Here is a 16025-nt window from a genome sequence, read left to right as displayed (position 1 = left end):
GTATTCCTGCCACCTCTTCTTAACATCTTCTGCTTCTGTTAGGTCCATACCATTTCTGTCCTTTATCAAGGCCATCTTTGCATGAAATGTCCTCTTGGTATCTCAGTTTTCTTCAAGAGATCTCTAGTCTTTATGTGTATATATGTGTGTGTGTGTATATACACACAGACACATACACATATTCAGCTTTGTCCCATTCCATCTGTAAAGCATTTGACAGTTTACTTAGGCCTTATTATTTTTCTCTGCCTAGAACACTTCTCCAGGTATCCAAGACTTATTCTTTATTATAGGTGAAAGATTCAAGACTGTGATCCTGGTTCTTCAAATTAATTCATCCTCACTTGATTTAAACCAGAATTCAGAAGCTGTCTGTAGAGGAGCCTCACAGATAATCCAAACAGACAATCAAAATTCACCTTTTAGACAGCAACATATAGAGATAATATGGATAAAACTCTGTAATATTGTTGTAAGCAGCCTCTGATGTGGCCACTAGTGATTCAAGTCATCTGGTATTCATTCCCTCCTTTAACCCACTCCATTGAATGTGGGTTAGACTGAGTAACTAGCTTCTAATAAATAGAATATATTAAAATGATGGGCTATCACTTATGATATTTTGTTACAAAAGGTCTGGCTTCTACTAATGGTTTCTCTATGCTTTTTTCTCTCTTTTATTATTATTATCATTAGTTCTAAGGGAAACAAGCATCATGTTTTAAACTGCCTATGGAGAGGCACTCATGACAAGAAACTAAGATCAATAGTCAGTGAGGAGCTGTGACCCTCAGTCAAGCGCTCACAAGGATATAATTCCTGCCATCAACGACATTGATAATTTGGAAGCAGATCCTCCCTAGTTGATCCTTCTGATGACACCGCATATCTGTCCAATACTTTGAAGGCAATCTCATAAGAGACCTAAGGAATCTCATAGATGCTATACTAGTGTTTTTATTGTTTTAAGTAGCTAAATTTTAGTAATTTGTTATAGAGCAACAGATAATATATAAATAATAATACAAACATTACATGGAACTCTGTTCAAAGTTATGTGCCAGCCTGGATGAGAAGGGGGTTGTTGGGGGTGGGGGGGAATGGATACATATATATGTATGGCTGAGTCCTTTCACTGTTCACCTGAAATGATCACAGCATTGTGAATTGGCTATACCCTAACAGAAAATGTTTTTGGTGTTAAAAACATAAAAATAAAATTAAAAAATAATATACACATCAAGAGATAATAATTTTCTTATTCTCCTTTTGATGATGACAGTGATCACTATTATCATCTCCCCCACTCTCACTCAGATGAGGCTGTATCATTAACCTTCTGCTCCTAAGTTTATCAGGGGTAATCCTACAATTGGTAACCATACTATCATTGTTCCCCAAAATCCGATTCCCTAATATTGCCTATCAATTATCTTTTCCAACCATAGGTACAACATAATTAAAATTCTCATTATGAAAGTATCAGGGATCTAATATTGATAACTTCACTACTGGTTATTCAATCATGACTTATATGAATTTTAAGGGCAAAAATCCAAAGGCAAGTACTTAATGAATAATTTAATTTGAGCATTCCAAAGCAATCAACTCTCCTCTGGATTTATTTTGTTATTGTTCAGTCTCAAAATCATGTCCAACTCTTTGCAACCCACGCACTGCAGCACACCATGCCTCCCTGTCCCTCAACATCCCCTGGAATCCATATCACATCCTCAAACCCAGTTTTTCTTCATTGTTTAAAATACTATCTTCCTCAACAGATTATTTTGATCACTTACAGTGCATAAACACATAAAATTTTCCAAATTTAACTACAAAAAAGGATTAAGTACTTAAAAAAATGATATGGATTTTTGAGGACATTATTTTAATTTCATCTTCTTCCTAATCTACCATGAGTGATTAGTTCCATCTCTAAGATTTCTAGTTTAGCCAGGTCCATATTCTAAAAATAGAAAGAATTTTATATAAATAATTAGTTCATTTTTCCTTTCAAGTTCCCCAAAAGGATCCACTTACCACTTACTGCCCCTGGCTAAGAATAAAACCAAATGAGAAAAAAAGAATTAAAGATCATCTATTCCTTATGGCCAGTCAGAAAATCAATTAAATAACTTCTTTTTTCCTCTTTTAACTAGAAAATTGTCTACTTGATTAAAAACTAATGGCCAACAATCTTGGAAGCTGAATTATAATTTTTAAATTTATTTTTAAAGAAAGGGTATTGAAAAGGAAAATGGACTAATGTGTCCTCAGTTTTCTTAAAATGGGGAAAATAAATACTTCTAGGTTAAAGTTACACTTAACAATATGAATGGTATCAATGTACCTCAGCTAAAAGAGACCTGCACATTATCATTTGATCTATCAGCAGTTTCCACAACTAAATAGATGCCAATCTATTATCTTAGAGGCAGAGTATGAAATAATTTGAAAAACATCGAAAATATTGACCTATTCCTCAACATATTTTCTTCACATGTCTTTAATTGTGCTTTTGCTGGATTTATAGTATTTGGTTAATGTACAGTGCTTTGTTCAAACATACTGGTTAAGATAACTTGTCAATTTCTTAGCCACTCTTAATAATTTATTATGAATTAGTGTAACCAGATCTTTTGAGAATAGGGTTCAAAACTCAGTTTTGACAAGGAAAAGAGTAGGAAAGACATCAGAGTATCAGATATAAACATATAAGAGATACCTGAAGAGAATCCTAAGCTGAAAAGTATCCTGAGAAGCTAAAAATAAATACAGCAGCAGAGAGAGACTCAGAAGGGGGGGGGTGGGAGGGGGGAAGATGTTCAAATAGACTGGATGTACTTCTGTGAATAAGTACAAAGCTGGTATTGGGACCTTTCACTTTCATGAGGAAGGCTAACTGCCTGAGAAAGAAGTTTCATGAAACTTTGTAACATTTTCGATAACAGAATGATATACCCTAAATAAGCTGACTGAGCAGAGCTTTCATCATAGTAGGTCATCACTGAATCTTCTGGAGCTTTTGATTTTAGGTAACCTGCTGAGAACTCCAGAAGCCTAACAGAAGATTACTTTCTTTTGCTTTGTATTTTATGTTCTGAGTTCAAAAGTTATCCAAAAAGGATTTGCTAATTACTTCCCATAATTTGTTTAACCTACAACGACTTATTTTATGTATGGTTATATTTGTTTCCTGGTAGTGTTGGAAAGTTTGTTTTCTGGTGGTAGTTGGTATTATATGTCTTGAAATATTTACTGGACTTGCCTAGCTACAAATACATATAAACTGTTCACATGACTTGAAAATACAGTCTTGAAGCAAATTTAAAATGACAACACAAAGCAGTATTGGTTCACTGTCACAAGAACAAGAAGAAATTGAACCAGCCCTAAAAATTCATTTGTTGCCAAGGAAATGGTTTTCATAAAATTGAAAAAATGTCTGAAAGCAACAGTATTGTATTTCTTAAGCTATTGCTGTTACGGACATAAAATGAATTCTTTCTATAATTCTTCTTTGGCCTTGGTTGGTGACAGAATGGTTATTAGAAAAAAAATTGTAAACAGCTTTCTGCTAAGCCTCCAGGCAAAGGAAAACAAGCCTCTCACTTGAGTGTCACCTGCTTCAATTATTAAATGGATTTAAAGCCATATGATTCTTTACATAAATAAAAATAAAACATGATCTTCTATCAGTATAAATTTGCAGAAGTGCAATTTAGTTTCATCAAGTAGTGCCAATAATGGTCTAAGTAAGATTGTGTTTAAAACATTAGAAATGCAAGATGGCATAGCATGAAGAATTAAAAGTAGAACACTCCATTACTACTCCCCCTGTTGATCTCTCTGGGTTTGTTTCCTTATCTGTAACATAAGACATGCCACTAGATTGAGTCAAAAGTTCATTCTAACATTTGAAGATAGATGTAAATGATGTGAGACTATTAAGAAGAAAGTCTTTCATGGAAATAAATGACATTCAACTGTGTAAATACAGCAACAGTATCATGTCACATATTCTTTTTCAATATTGTTGTGTACTTTTATGACAGACTTTATTTTTATAGCAGTTTTAATTTCACAGCAAATTTGAGCAGGAGTCCCCATATACCCTTTCCTTTCCTACACGCTCAGCCTCTTCCACTAGCAACATCTCAGATAAGAGTGGTACATCTGTTACAAGTATTGAACCTACCCTGATAGGTCTACAGTTTATATTAGTATCTATAGTTTACATTAGGATTTAGTCTTTGTGTTTTATATTCTCTGGATTTTAATAGATGTGTAATGGTATGTTCTGTCAGTTTGTGTATTGTCTCAATAGCCAGATCACTATGTGATGGTGGGAAAAGGCATTTAGAATATTCCCCATAGTAACTGTAAAGCAATGGCATCACCATAATAGTTCTTTGATGATCTCTTTAAAAAAGAAAAAAATAATAATCCTACTGATTATCCATTCATGCATTCTTCTGAAACTATTTATTGTTTATCTTTATCCCCCACAGCAACTTAGCTGTGATGTACTACTCCTAGCAGATAGTAATCAACATTTGTTAACACTGAGTTGGATAACTCCAATTTCAACAAAAGAGATAAAAGATGAAAAAAGAATGTGAGCTGGAAAAGTTCAGTAAATCATTACGCTCTGAGTAGAATTTCATCCAGTTAAGTAATATCCTATTATGTGATTATTATGAAAAAGTCATGAATATCCCCAAAGTGGGGGTGGGGGAATTGAATAGAGCATTGCTTACTAAAAATCACATTTCTAACTGGAGCAGTGAGCTTTGTTATGAAGGCTTTTCCCCTAATTAAAACATATCTTTAAAACATCAAATGCAGTATTCATTCATCAGGAGGGATATCACCCAGCAGGCCAAGATTTTCAAAGCTGATTTTTTTTTTTCCAGTGGAATGGGACTTTTCCAGTGAAGTGATAAAGAACACTTTGAACATTTTGAAATAGCCACAGGGTCTTCTTTCTTCTGTGGGCAGTATCCAGAATTGCTTCATCTGGTGAAAGAAATTCTTTCACTCACTGCAGAAAACTTTAATTCATTAGAACCAAAACCCAGCAAGATTCAGATGTGTTAATCCTTGTGAAAGGTATGGATTGAGCATATATTTAGCCCTGAGAATTGTGGTAGTGAAATAATATTATATAAATTATGATGGTCATACTTGACAAGCAATCCTTCTTCACACCATTTCCTTATTATGTTTAGAATAAGAAGCTGTTGTGCCCTTATATTTTATGATCTTTATTTTGATCCTAAAAGTAGAAATTATGTTTCTGAAGTAAATACAATCAATGAAAGAAGAGCAGATAGAATGTCTGCATAGGAAACTACTGGAGGAAGCACCTATCATCAGGTTATAAAGGTCTTGATAAAAAAAAAACAGATTGATGTATCAAAAATTATATTTCTATTAATCTCTCTGGGGCAATTCAGTTATTTTCCTTCCTTCCCCTCAAAAGCATCTTCACTCAGCCTAGCCACAGAACTTCTATACTGTCTACAGTGATATTGATATGAATCAAGTTTCTTAAACTTATTTTGATGCTAATACATGTTCATAAAATGCAAGCATGAAAGGGTCATATTATATAGTAGAAGGAAGCACCAAAGGTATGTGGAAACATGGTCAAAAACTCCTGATAAGGCTGCCACCACTACCATCATCATTAATGTTTTCTGTTGGTTTACTGTCTAAGTACTGTCCATCAGACACTGTCTAGACTCCTAGGTTTATATTTAATGACTTCAAAGAGCTGGTGATGTTATTTAATCTTTAAATATCTGCTATACATATTATTCATTATCATTAAGTTCATTTTCACTAGAGAAATTTATTAACCTACTCTTTCTGTCCTCAAGAAGTTAAGACACAACTACTAATCTATGCAGATAACTAAACAGAAAAAAAAAAAACAAACAAACAGAAAACAGAATCCTTCCTAACTGGGAGTTTAAATATAGTTTGCAGAACAGTTTTGTAAATATATATCACATATGCTAACTTCTACAGTTTACTGTTTTCCATGGAAATTTATTGATTTCTATGATATTATCACTATTTTCTTTTTATTTTATTTTATTTATTTTTATTTATTTTTTTTTTACTGATAGGAAATATATATTTTTTTAATTTTAAAATCTTTAATTCTTACATGCGTTCCCAAACATGACCTCCCCCAAATCTTGAAATCAAAATGGAATCACAGATAAATAGGCTAGAGACAAAGATTGAGAAGATGCAAGAAAGGTTTAACAAGGACCTAGAAGAAATAAGAGTCAAAATATAATGAATAACGCAATAAATGAGATCAGAAACACTCTGGAGGCAACAAATAGTAGAATAACGGAGGCAGAAGATAGGATTAGTGAAATAGAAGATAGAATGGTAGAAATAAATGAATCAGAGAGGAAACAAGAAAAACGAATTAAAAGAAATGAGGACAATCTCAGAGACCTCCAGGACAATATGAAATGCTCCAACATTCGAATTATAGGAGTCCCAGAAGAAGAAGACAGAAAGAAAGATCATGAGAAAACCCTTGAGGAGATAATAGTTGAAAACTTCCCTAAAATGGGGAAGGAAATAATCACCCAAGTCCAAGAAACACAGAGAGTTCCAAATAGGATAAACCCAAGGCAAAACACCCCAAGACACATATTAATCAAATTAACAAAGATCAAACACAAAGAACAAATATTAAAAGCAGCAAGGGAAAAACAACAAATAACACACAAGGGGATTCCCATAAGGATAACAGCTGATCTTTCCATAGAAACTCTTCAGGCCAGGAGGGAATGGCAAGACATACTTAAAGTGATGAAAGACAATAACCTACAGCCCAGATTACTGTACCCAGCAAGGATCTCATTCAAATACGAAGGAGAAATCAAAAGCTTTACAGACAAGCAAAAGCTGAGAGAATTCAGCACCACCAAACCAGCTCTCCAACAAATTCTAAAGGATATTCTCTAGACAGGAAACACGAAAAGGGTATATAAACCCGAACCCAAAACAATAAAGTAAATGGTAACGGGATCATACTTATCAATAATTACCTTAAACGTAAATGGGTTGAACGCCCCAACCAAAAGACAAAGACTGGCCGAATGGATACAAAAACAAGACCCCTCTATATGCTGCTTACAAGAGACCCACCTCAAAACAAGGGACACATACAGACTGAAAGTGAAGGGCTGGAAAAAGATATACCACGCAAATAGAGACCAAAAGAAAGCAGGAGTGGCAATACTCATATCCGATAAAATAGACTTTAAAACTATATTCTAAGTATGTGTATCAAGCACTGTTTCAAACATTTGCACAAAGCGATCTAAATATTCTCATAGTGAGGAAACTAAGCCTCAGGAAAATTAAGTAATGTACCCAAAGTCAACACTTGTTAAGTGTTTAAACTGGTTATAGAATCCAAGTAGTCTGTTGCTAAAATCTGGCCTCTTCTCACCATAGGTTTTATTGGTCCCTATGTCTGACCATCTTTGATTTCAAAGCAAGTTCTATCTCTCTGTTTTCTAATTAACAGAAATTTTAATAGACTATTCAGCATTCTGATTTCACATGACTATTCCAAATGCTTACATCCTTTCACATTTAGAATAAAATGATTTTCTAAAGAGCCTTCCTTTCTAAGAATGCAATTTTAAAATATGCACAAAAGACACTTACTCCTTGGAAGAAAAGTTATGACCAACCTAGATAGCATATTCAAAAGCAGAGACATTACTTTGCCGACTAAGGTCCATCTAGTCAAGGCTATGGTTTTTCCTGTGGTCGTGTGGATATGAGAGTTGGACTATGAAGAAGGCTGAGCACCGAATAATTGATGCTTTTGAAGTGTGGTGTTGGAGAAGACTCTTGAGAGTCCCTTGGACTGCAAGGAGATCCAACCTGTGCATTCTGAAGGAGATCAACCCTGGGATTTCTTTGGAAGGAATGATGCTAAAGCTGAAGCTCCAGTACTTTGGCCCCCTCATGCGAAGGGTTGACTCATTGGAAAAGACTCTGATGCTGGGAGGGATTGGGGGCAGGAGGAGAAGGAGACAACAGAGGATGAGATGGCTGGATGGCATCACGGACTCGATGGACGTGAGTCTGAGTGGACTCCGGGAGATGGTGATGGACAGGGAGGCCTGGCGTGCTGCAATTCATAGGGTCGCAAAGAGTCGGATACGACTGAGCAACTGAACTGAACTGAACTGAACAATATGAAGAACAGAAAGTTTTAACAAATAACTAAGAATTGTTCTATTGAAAAACTATTTTGATACAAAGTATGTTTATTACAAAATATCAGTAGTTACTAAGGATTTGGGGCTTCCCAGGGTGGCACTAGTGGTAAAGAATCCGCACACCACTGGAGGAGACATAAGAGAAAGGGGTTAGATCCATGGATTGGAAAGATCCCCTGGAGGAGGACAGGACAACCCACTCCAGTATTCTTGCCTCGAGAATCCCATGGCCAGAGGAGCCTGGTCGGCTATGGTCCCTGGGGTCATAAAGAGATGGACATGAAGTTACTTAGCACACATGTAGAAATAGGGAGAATACTACTCTTTGCAAATAAAATTACCTCTCTAATTGCATATTATTTGAAACTTCAGCATCTCAGGGTCATTACAAAACCTTGGAGAGTAAATTCAACTCATACAAATAATCAGTTTGCCCTTAAGGAACAAGAGGTTACTAATGATATAATCACAGCATTTGACCAAATGGCTTATTTGACATTTGATTTGGAAATTTATCAAATACTTTAAAAAATAATTATGGAGTTCTTAAAAGAATCAAATATGTGATGCCAGCTAAAACATGGGATTATGTATATTTAGTAAAAATACATATATTAATACATTTTTCAAGAAGTTCAAGTTTTTCTTCGTTTTACATCTATTAAATCATATTAATAAAATTCTAAAGAAAGATATGTTTGTAAATAAGGTCAGGGTAGATTACACATGGTAGGGTAGGGAGCATTCCACAAATAATAAGATTGTATCAAAGAGCCTTGTTTGATCAAAAAACACTAATTTTGGCAAAATTAACATATCAATCAATAAAATATGCTGTATCTGTCTAAATATATTTGGAAAAAACATTTAACCATTTAAAAAACATAGGAAATTTGCCTCTCTGTGATTCAAAGTGTTTAGTTCAAATAATCTTCGTAAGAAAAGCCATCTTTCAATCACCTGTGAAGATCCCCAGTAATTTTTTAATTTATAGCCATGCATTGCATTAACACATGATTGAACAACATGTAAAAGCTGAGGGAAAGAAATAGGCTTAATATCAGAAGCTCATGTATTGATGCTCAGTTTTTCTAAAGATTACAGGTCAAAAAGAATTATTTTAATATTAAATAAAATTGTCTTTACAAACAAAAAAATATACTTGGAACATGAATTATGTCTTCAAAACTAAAACAAGAAGCACAAGGCTTGGTTGGATGAGAGATGGAGAAATCTGTTTTTATAAATTTAATCCTTCAAGCATAGAATGAAAAATATTATTAACAAAAGAAGTATATCCAATGCTTATCCTATATGTGAATTTAGCAATTAGAACAAAAGACTTATATCCTACAATAGATTTAACAGTCTCTACCATCAATGCCCAATCACACAAGTTTTTTTATTTGTTTTGTTCGTTTGTTTGTCTTTGACACTCAGCTTGTGGTATCTCAGTTTGCCAACCAAGGATTGAACTTGGGCCCTGGCAGTGAAAGTGCTGAATCCTAACCACTAGACCACCAGGGAACTGCCCCCTCCATCAAATACTTTTTATTAGCCACAGAAAAATGATAGTGTCCAATTTGCTTTCTTTCACTGTTTGCTAAAACAAAAAGGTAAGTTAAACTCTGAATTTACAATGATAGCTACTGTATTGAAAAGTAATACAGAATGGCTTAGCATTTTTAATCATTTCAATTATGTGGTCTCCAGTATTCTTGGGGCTTCGCTGGTGGCTCAGACAGTAAAGAATCTGCCTGCAATAGCTATGCTCAATCCCTGGGTTGAGAAGATCCCCTGGAGAAGGAATGGCTACACACTTCAGTATTCTGCCTGGAGAAATCCATGGACAGAGGAACCTGGTGGGCTAAGATCCATGGGGTTGCAAAGAGTCAGACATGACTGAGTGACTAGCATTTTCACTTTCATTTCCTGCTACCTGTATTAGAATAGATAATCACATTCTGAAAAAATATTTAAATATATATGTTTAAGTATATAACTAAAATGTTTTATTTTTAATATATATCATTGGAGAAAAATAAATATGCCATTTGAAAAATAAAAAAGTAAAAACAAAGCAACCAAGTGGCAAATATATCATTTTTATATTGCTATATGTTAGAAAAATTTTACTTTTTCAGACAAAACATATTTATAACAATTTGTGTAAGGCTTAGAAATTCACTTCTGATTTGTTTCCTTATTCCTCATCTTGACTATCAGAGTACAGATGGAAAGGTCCTATTTCTATCATGTTTAATAAATCAAAATATCACACATAAATTATGAATAAAAAGCTATTCACCTGCATGGAAATCTATTCCCACAGCAAATGAAGTTCCTGAGATAGGCATCAAAGCATCCATTTTGTCACTTGGTTCGAGAGGTATTCCCCTGATTCCTTCATGAACAGAGTACATAAGAAATGACTCTATACCTAAATTTAAAAGAAAACAAAAGCAAAATGAATATTTAATATTGAAATCATTCTATTGGCAGGAGGGGGGATCAAGATGGCAAAGTAGAAAGACCCTGAACTTACCTCCTCCCAAAGGAATGCCAAAATTACAACTACTTAAAGAGCATCTACTTATGAGAACATTCTGAAAATTAGCAGAAAAGATTTTCCAATTCTTCCTTTATATTTTTATAAATATATAAAGAAAGAACCACAATAACATGGGTAGGAGGGGCAGAGACATGGTCTTGTCAGTCAGGAAACACACCTACTCCCCGGGAGGAGGAGGATTCACAACCACAGGGGTCCTTCCTGAGGAGTGAAGGGTCTAAGCCCCACACAGGGCTCTCCCCAGCCCAAAGATCCTGCCCTTAAAGACAAACCATCAGAAAGCTGAGCTTTGAAAAACGCCTGAACTGTTTTTGGAGAGCCAAAGATATACAGGACACAGAAGCTTCTCTTTTAGAGAGTGCACACAAAATCTCACATATTTCCAGTACCAGCAAGAGACAGTAGTTTGAAAGGTGCCTGGGTCAGATCTACTTGGTGATCTTGGAGAGCCTCCTTGGAAGCCAGGAGGAAATTGGGAAGCCCCCTGGGGACTCAAAGGCTGGTGGCAGCCACTTTACGGATCTTGGTATCCTTCTTAAACTATCCAAAATATGTTCCATAGGAAGGAACACCTCCAGGTTATTTCTATGAGGACAGCATCACTCTAATTCCAAAACCAGACAAAGATACCACAAGAAGATAAAAATGATAGGCCAATATCACTGATGAGCATAGATGTGAAAATCCTCACTAAATGTTAGCAAATCAAATTTAACAATATGTTGAAAGGATCATACATCATGATCAGGTGTTAATTATGCAAGGGATTCAAGGACAGGTCAACGTCTATAAATCAATCAATGTGGCACATCATGTTAACAAAATAAAGAATAACAAATTATATGGTAATCCCAATAAACAAAGATAAAGCTGACTCCGGTTGCCTAAAAACTGCATCGATGAAATAAATGCATCAGAAATAAGATTTTCAAAACCTTATACCTCGACATGACATGCGGTTCTTTTGGAGATAATATCCCACTGTACACATGCAAGTTCTTGTAGTTTCAGATGTTGGTAAACAAAGCTGAGAACATCCACCATTATTTAGTTGGCAGGAATTGCTGCCTGCAAAGTAGAAAAACAAACAGAAATATAAAAATCAAGAAAAGTTTATAACATATTATTGATTTATAAATGCTGCTGTTTCATATTGGTTAGTATCATATCTTATTCCTGCAAATAATTTGAAGTAGCAGATCATGGTTGAAGTCTGTCTTTCCAAAAAAGGCACAGTGTAGTGATTACAGAAAACAATACTATAATCAATTTAGAGTGTTGATCAACCTGAATATTAATTGAAAGGACTAATGCTAATGCTGAAGCTCTAATACTTTGGCCATTTGATGCAAAGAGCCAACTCATTGGAAAAGACCCTGATGCTGGGGAAAAGATTGAAGGCATAAGGAAAAGGGGACGACAGAGGATAAGATGGTTGGATGTCATCACCGACTCAATTAACATGAGTTCAAGCAAACTCTGGGAGACAGTGGAGGACAGGGAAGCCTGGTATACTGCAGTCCCTGGGATTGCAAAGAGTCAGATATGACTTAGCAACTGAATGACAATAGATTAGATGTTAACTGTTCCCACTAAAAGAAAAGAAATAATAACTATGTGATGTAACAACTAGCACCACAGTAGTAACCATATTGCAATACAAAAAATACTAAATCAACACACTATACATTTTAACCAGTTGTCTGTCAATTATATATTAGTAAATATATATTTACAATAAATAATAATTAATATTTTGCAAAGTGATATGCATGAGAGAATTCACAGAGACAGAAAAGCAAAAGGCAATGGGTGTGTCATGAACGTGGGCATAGACTCTAATACCTAATACTCTAATACTCTAATACCTTAAGGCCACATAAACCAGGAAATCTCTTCTAAATTCTAAATTTCACTTCAACTCTACAGTTACTTCATTTTCAAGAATAATTTATCCAATGGAATCAAATAAACAGTTATTAATTTAGATTACTTACTCAAATATTATACCATTAAAAGTAAGGAGATATATATATATATACATACATATATATACATATGTATATATATATATATATATATATATATATATATATATATAACTTCTTAAAAGCAAGGAACTAACTGTTGACATTTCAAGGAATATAATTCTTCCAAAATAAATTTAAAACACACCCATAGGAGTTATCTAACTAATTGGCATATTAATTTTCCTTATTCTTGTGTAGTAGCAATGACAAATATTAGTCAGTTAATCAGAGTTAGGCATTCTGACGTTCCATTGAATTTACTAGGCCCAATGTGCTAATTAAAGCTGGTAGCATGAAGTTAAGTAATTTACAATCTTATCCAGCAGGTTCATTAAATATCCCAGTTTTATAACATTTTTATTATTCTAGGACATGCAATGACATTTGCTGGATGTTCAAACACTGATATGAGATATAATAAATCCAGTGAGAATTACAAAACACGATGAAAGCTATACATCAATAGTCTTCTATGGAAAATTCAAAACACCAATGCAGCTCATTATTTCTAGTCTCCTGAATTCAAGATAGTCTAAAGGGATGTAATTGTTCAATCAAACCTGTCACATGTTCTGTCATTTTTGAAGTGTGAAATAGGCTCAACTGGGACAATTTCTCATCAGAGAGATCCACCACATTCTTTGCTAATTTCCCATAACTGGCAGTTGTTCTTACATAGATTCACATGCTATGATTTGCCTTGAACTTTTGAAATGATTACCTTAGTTTCCTATAGAAACTAATAAAGATTAATTGATTTATTCCTTTTTACCAAGCTGACATAATAATAAGATGAATTTTCAGCTCTATTTCTATTTTAGTGATGAGCCAATTATTTTTATAGATCTATAATAATTCTATACTGACCCAATACTTATTTCATTTTATAGGAAGCATGTGAATGGATAAGTGAAAGGCAAAGAGAAAGGGAAATATATACCCAACTGAATGCAGAGTTCCAAGGAATAATAAGGAGAGAGAAGAAAGCCTTCTTAAGTGAACTACTGCACAACTGTGCTCATTTCACATGTTAGCTAGGTTATGCTCAACATCCTTTAAGCTAGGCTTTAATAGTACGTGAACCAAGAACTTTCAGATGTACAAGCTGGATTTAGAACAGTCAGAGGAACCAGAGATCAAATTGCCAACATCTGTTGGATCATAGAAAGCAAGAGAATTCCAGAAAAAACATCTACTTCTGTTTCATTGACTACACTAAAGCCTTTGACTGTGTGGAATACAATAAAATGTAGAAAAATTTTAAAGTGAAGGGAATACCAGACCACTTTACCTGCCTCCTGAGAAACCTGCCTGCAGGCCAAGAAGCAACAATTAGAACAGACATGAAACAATGGACTGTTTAAAAATTGGGAAAGGGATACTTCAAGGCTGTATACACTCACTCTGCTTATTTAACTTATATGCAGAGTAATAATGCAAAATGCTTGGCTAAAGGAATTACAAGAAAGAATCAAGATTGCCAGGAGAACTATTAATAACCTCAGATGTGCAGATTACACCATCCTAATGGCAGATGGTGGGATGGCAGAGAATTAGATGGTTGGAAGGCATCTCTGACTCAACAGACTTAAATTTGAGCAAACTCCTGGAGACAGTGAAGGGCAGGGAAGCCTGGCATTCTGCAGTGCAAAGAGTCAGACATGACTGAGCAACTGAATGATAATTTGTGAATGTATATTAATACAATGCCAATCTATAGCAATATGCATTTAGTTATAGATTTTTTCCAACTACCATTGAACAGTGAAAATCTGACAAGTGATTCTTATCTGTAAATTTAAAAAAAAAAAACAAATGGACAGCAGGGGAAACAAAGGAATTAAAGAAATAAAGAATCATGGATTAGAGAGTGATTTGTAAAAACAAGAGAAAATACAGAGTTATATAACCTTGATATCCAAAATGCATGAAGAATGAAGAAAAAGGAACTTCTGTGATTGTATATTTTAAAACATAATAATAATAGAAATATGCAATAAGATATAATTATTTTTATAAATAATAAAATTCACTATGCTAATAATGTTGTTCAACAATAACACATGTTGTATATTATTTGCTTAGTCTTAAGAGAAAAAGTAAAATAAAAATAATTTTTAATAATATCTTTGCCTATGAAACAAATTTAATGCAGAAAATAATAGAGAGTTTTTGAAGTAATAATTTAGGTGGTGAATATCTAGCACATTAGAAAAAGTGGTTTGGCTTAATATTTTGCAATGATATAGATGTTCAAACTTCATTCCTCAATTCACTGGTGGGACTAGAAAAGTCCACTTGGCTAAGGAGAAGTCTCAGCTCTCCAGTGATCTGTATCAAAAATGATAAATGAAGTAACTAATTGTACTTTGAAATCTGAAGTGGTAGTACTGTTAACACTTTAAGTAGTCCTAAATTGCTCATATTTCATACTAATGAAGCTTTTAAACTACCTGCTATGATTCTGTTAATGGGGTTGTCTTTAATACAGATGCTTTTATCAGCATATTCTTCTGGTAGAAACAGTATTTTAAGTTTAGTATTATCATACCATTAATTTCTAAGTGTTAGAGGTCCTGGCCAGTTTGGAAATACTTTCATAGTGCATGGAAGCCCCAACTCTACTTATAGAATCATATCCTTAAAAGATTAATGGGTCTTGTTAAAATGAACAATATGAAACAAGCATAATATACTGAATTTTTCTTCCAAGAAACTTCATTGGAACTGTATCTACAAAAAATTGACTATTTTATTAATTTACAATTTTCAACAATGTGTGTGTTCTTTTGAAGAAGTGAATACATGTTTTTTTAATGTTTGGAAATATAATCTCCCGTTTTCTAATTTGTATTTTACATTGTTGAATGTTTTCAGATATGATTTCATTCAGTGTCGACTATAAACTTAAGTTTATCACAATACTGTAAGATTTTACACTTAAAAAATACATTGTATTGAAATCCACAAAAATGCGATCATATTTTACTTATTGAGTAGCAGTATTTTATTTCCAGTTATATAATCTATTCTCCAAGGCTTGAATGCCAGTAAAATCATTCATTTTGATTCAGAATTTTTTCTATTAAATAATTCCTAGTGAAAACACTCATTCATTATTACAGACAATAACAAAAAAGAATTAGAGAA

At 33.9% G+C, this 16025-nt stretch overlaps 1 protein-coding gene across 1 annotated transcript in view; it reads right to left on the bottom strand.

Moving 5' to 3' along the window:
- Positions 1-16025, bottom strand: part of LRP1B (LDL receptor related protein 1B) — a 1961274-nt gene that overhangs the window by 641060 nt on the left and 1304189 nt on the right. The window contains exons 34-35 of the mRNA XM_069573760.1: positions 11788-11913; positions 10582-10713 (exon numbers count right to left, since the gene is read on the bottom strand). Of these exons, the coding sequence (XP_069429861.1) occupies positions 10582-10713; positions 11788-11913 (258 nt within the window). The remainder of the gene's footprint in view (positions 1-10581; positions 10714-11787; positions 11914-16025) is intronic.

The sequence above is a fragment of the Ovis canadensis genome, chromosome 2, assembly GCF_042477335.2.
Source record: "Ovis canadensis isolate MfBH-ARS-UI-01 breed Bighorn chromosome 2, ARS-UI_OviCan_v2, whole genome shotgun sequence".
Lineage (NCBI taxonomy): Eukaryota > Metazoa > Chordata > Mammalia > Artiodactyla > Bovidae > Ovis > Ovis canadensis.
This window is presented reverse-complemented; position numbering and strand designations above follow the sequence as displayed.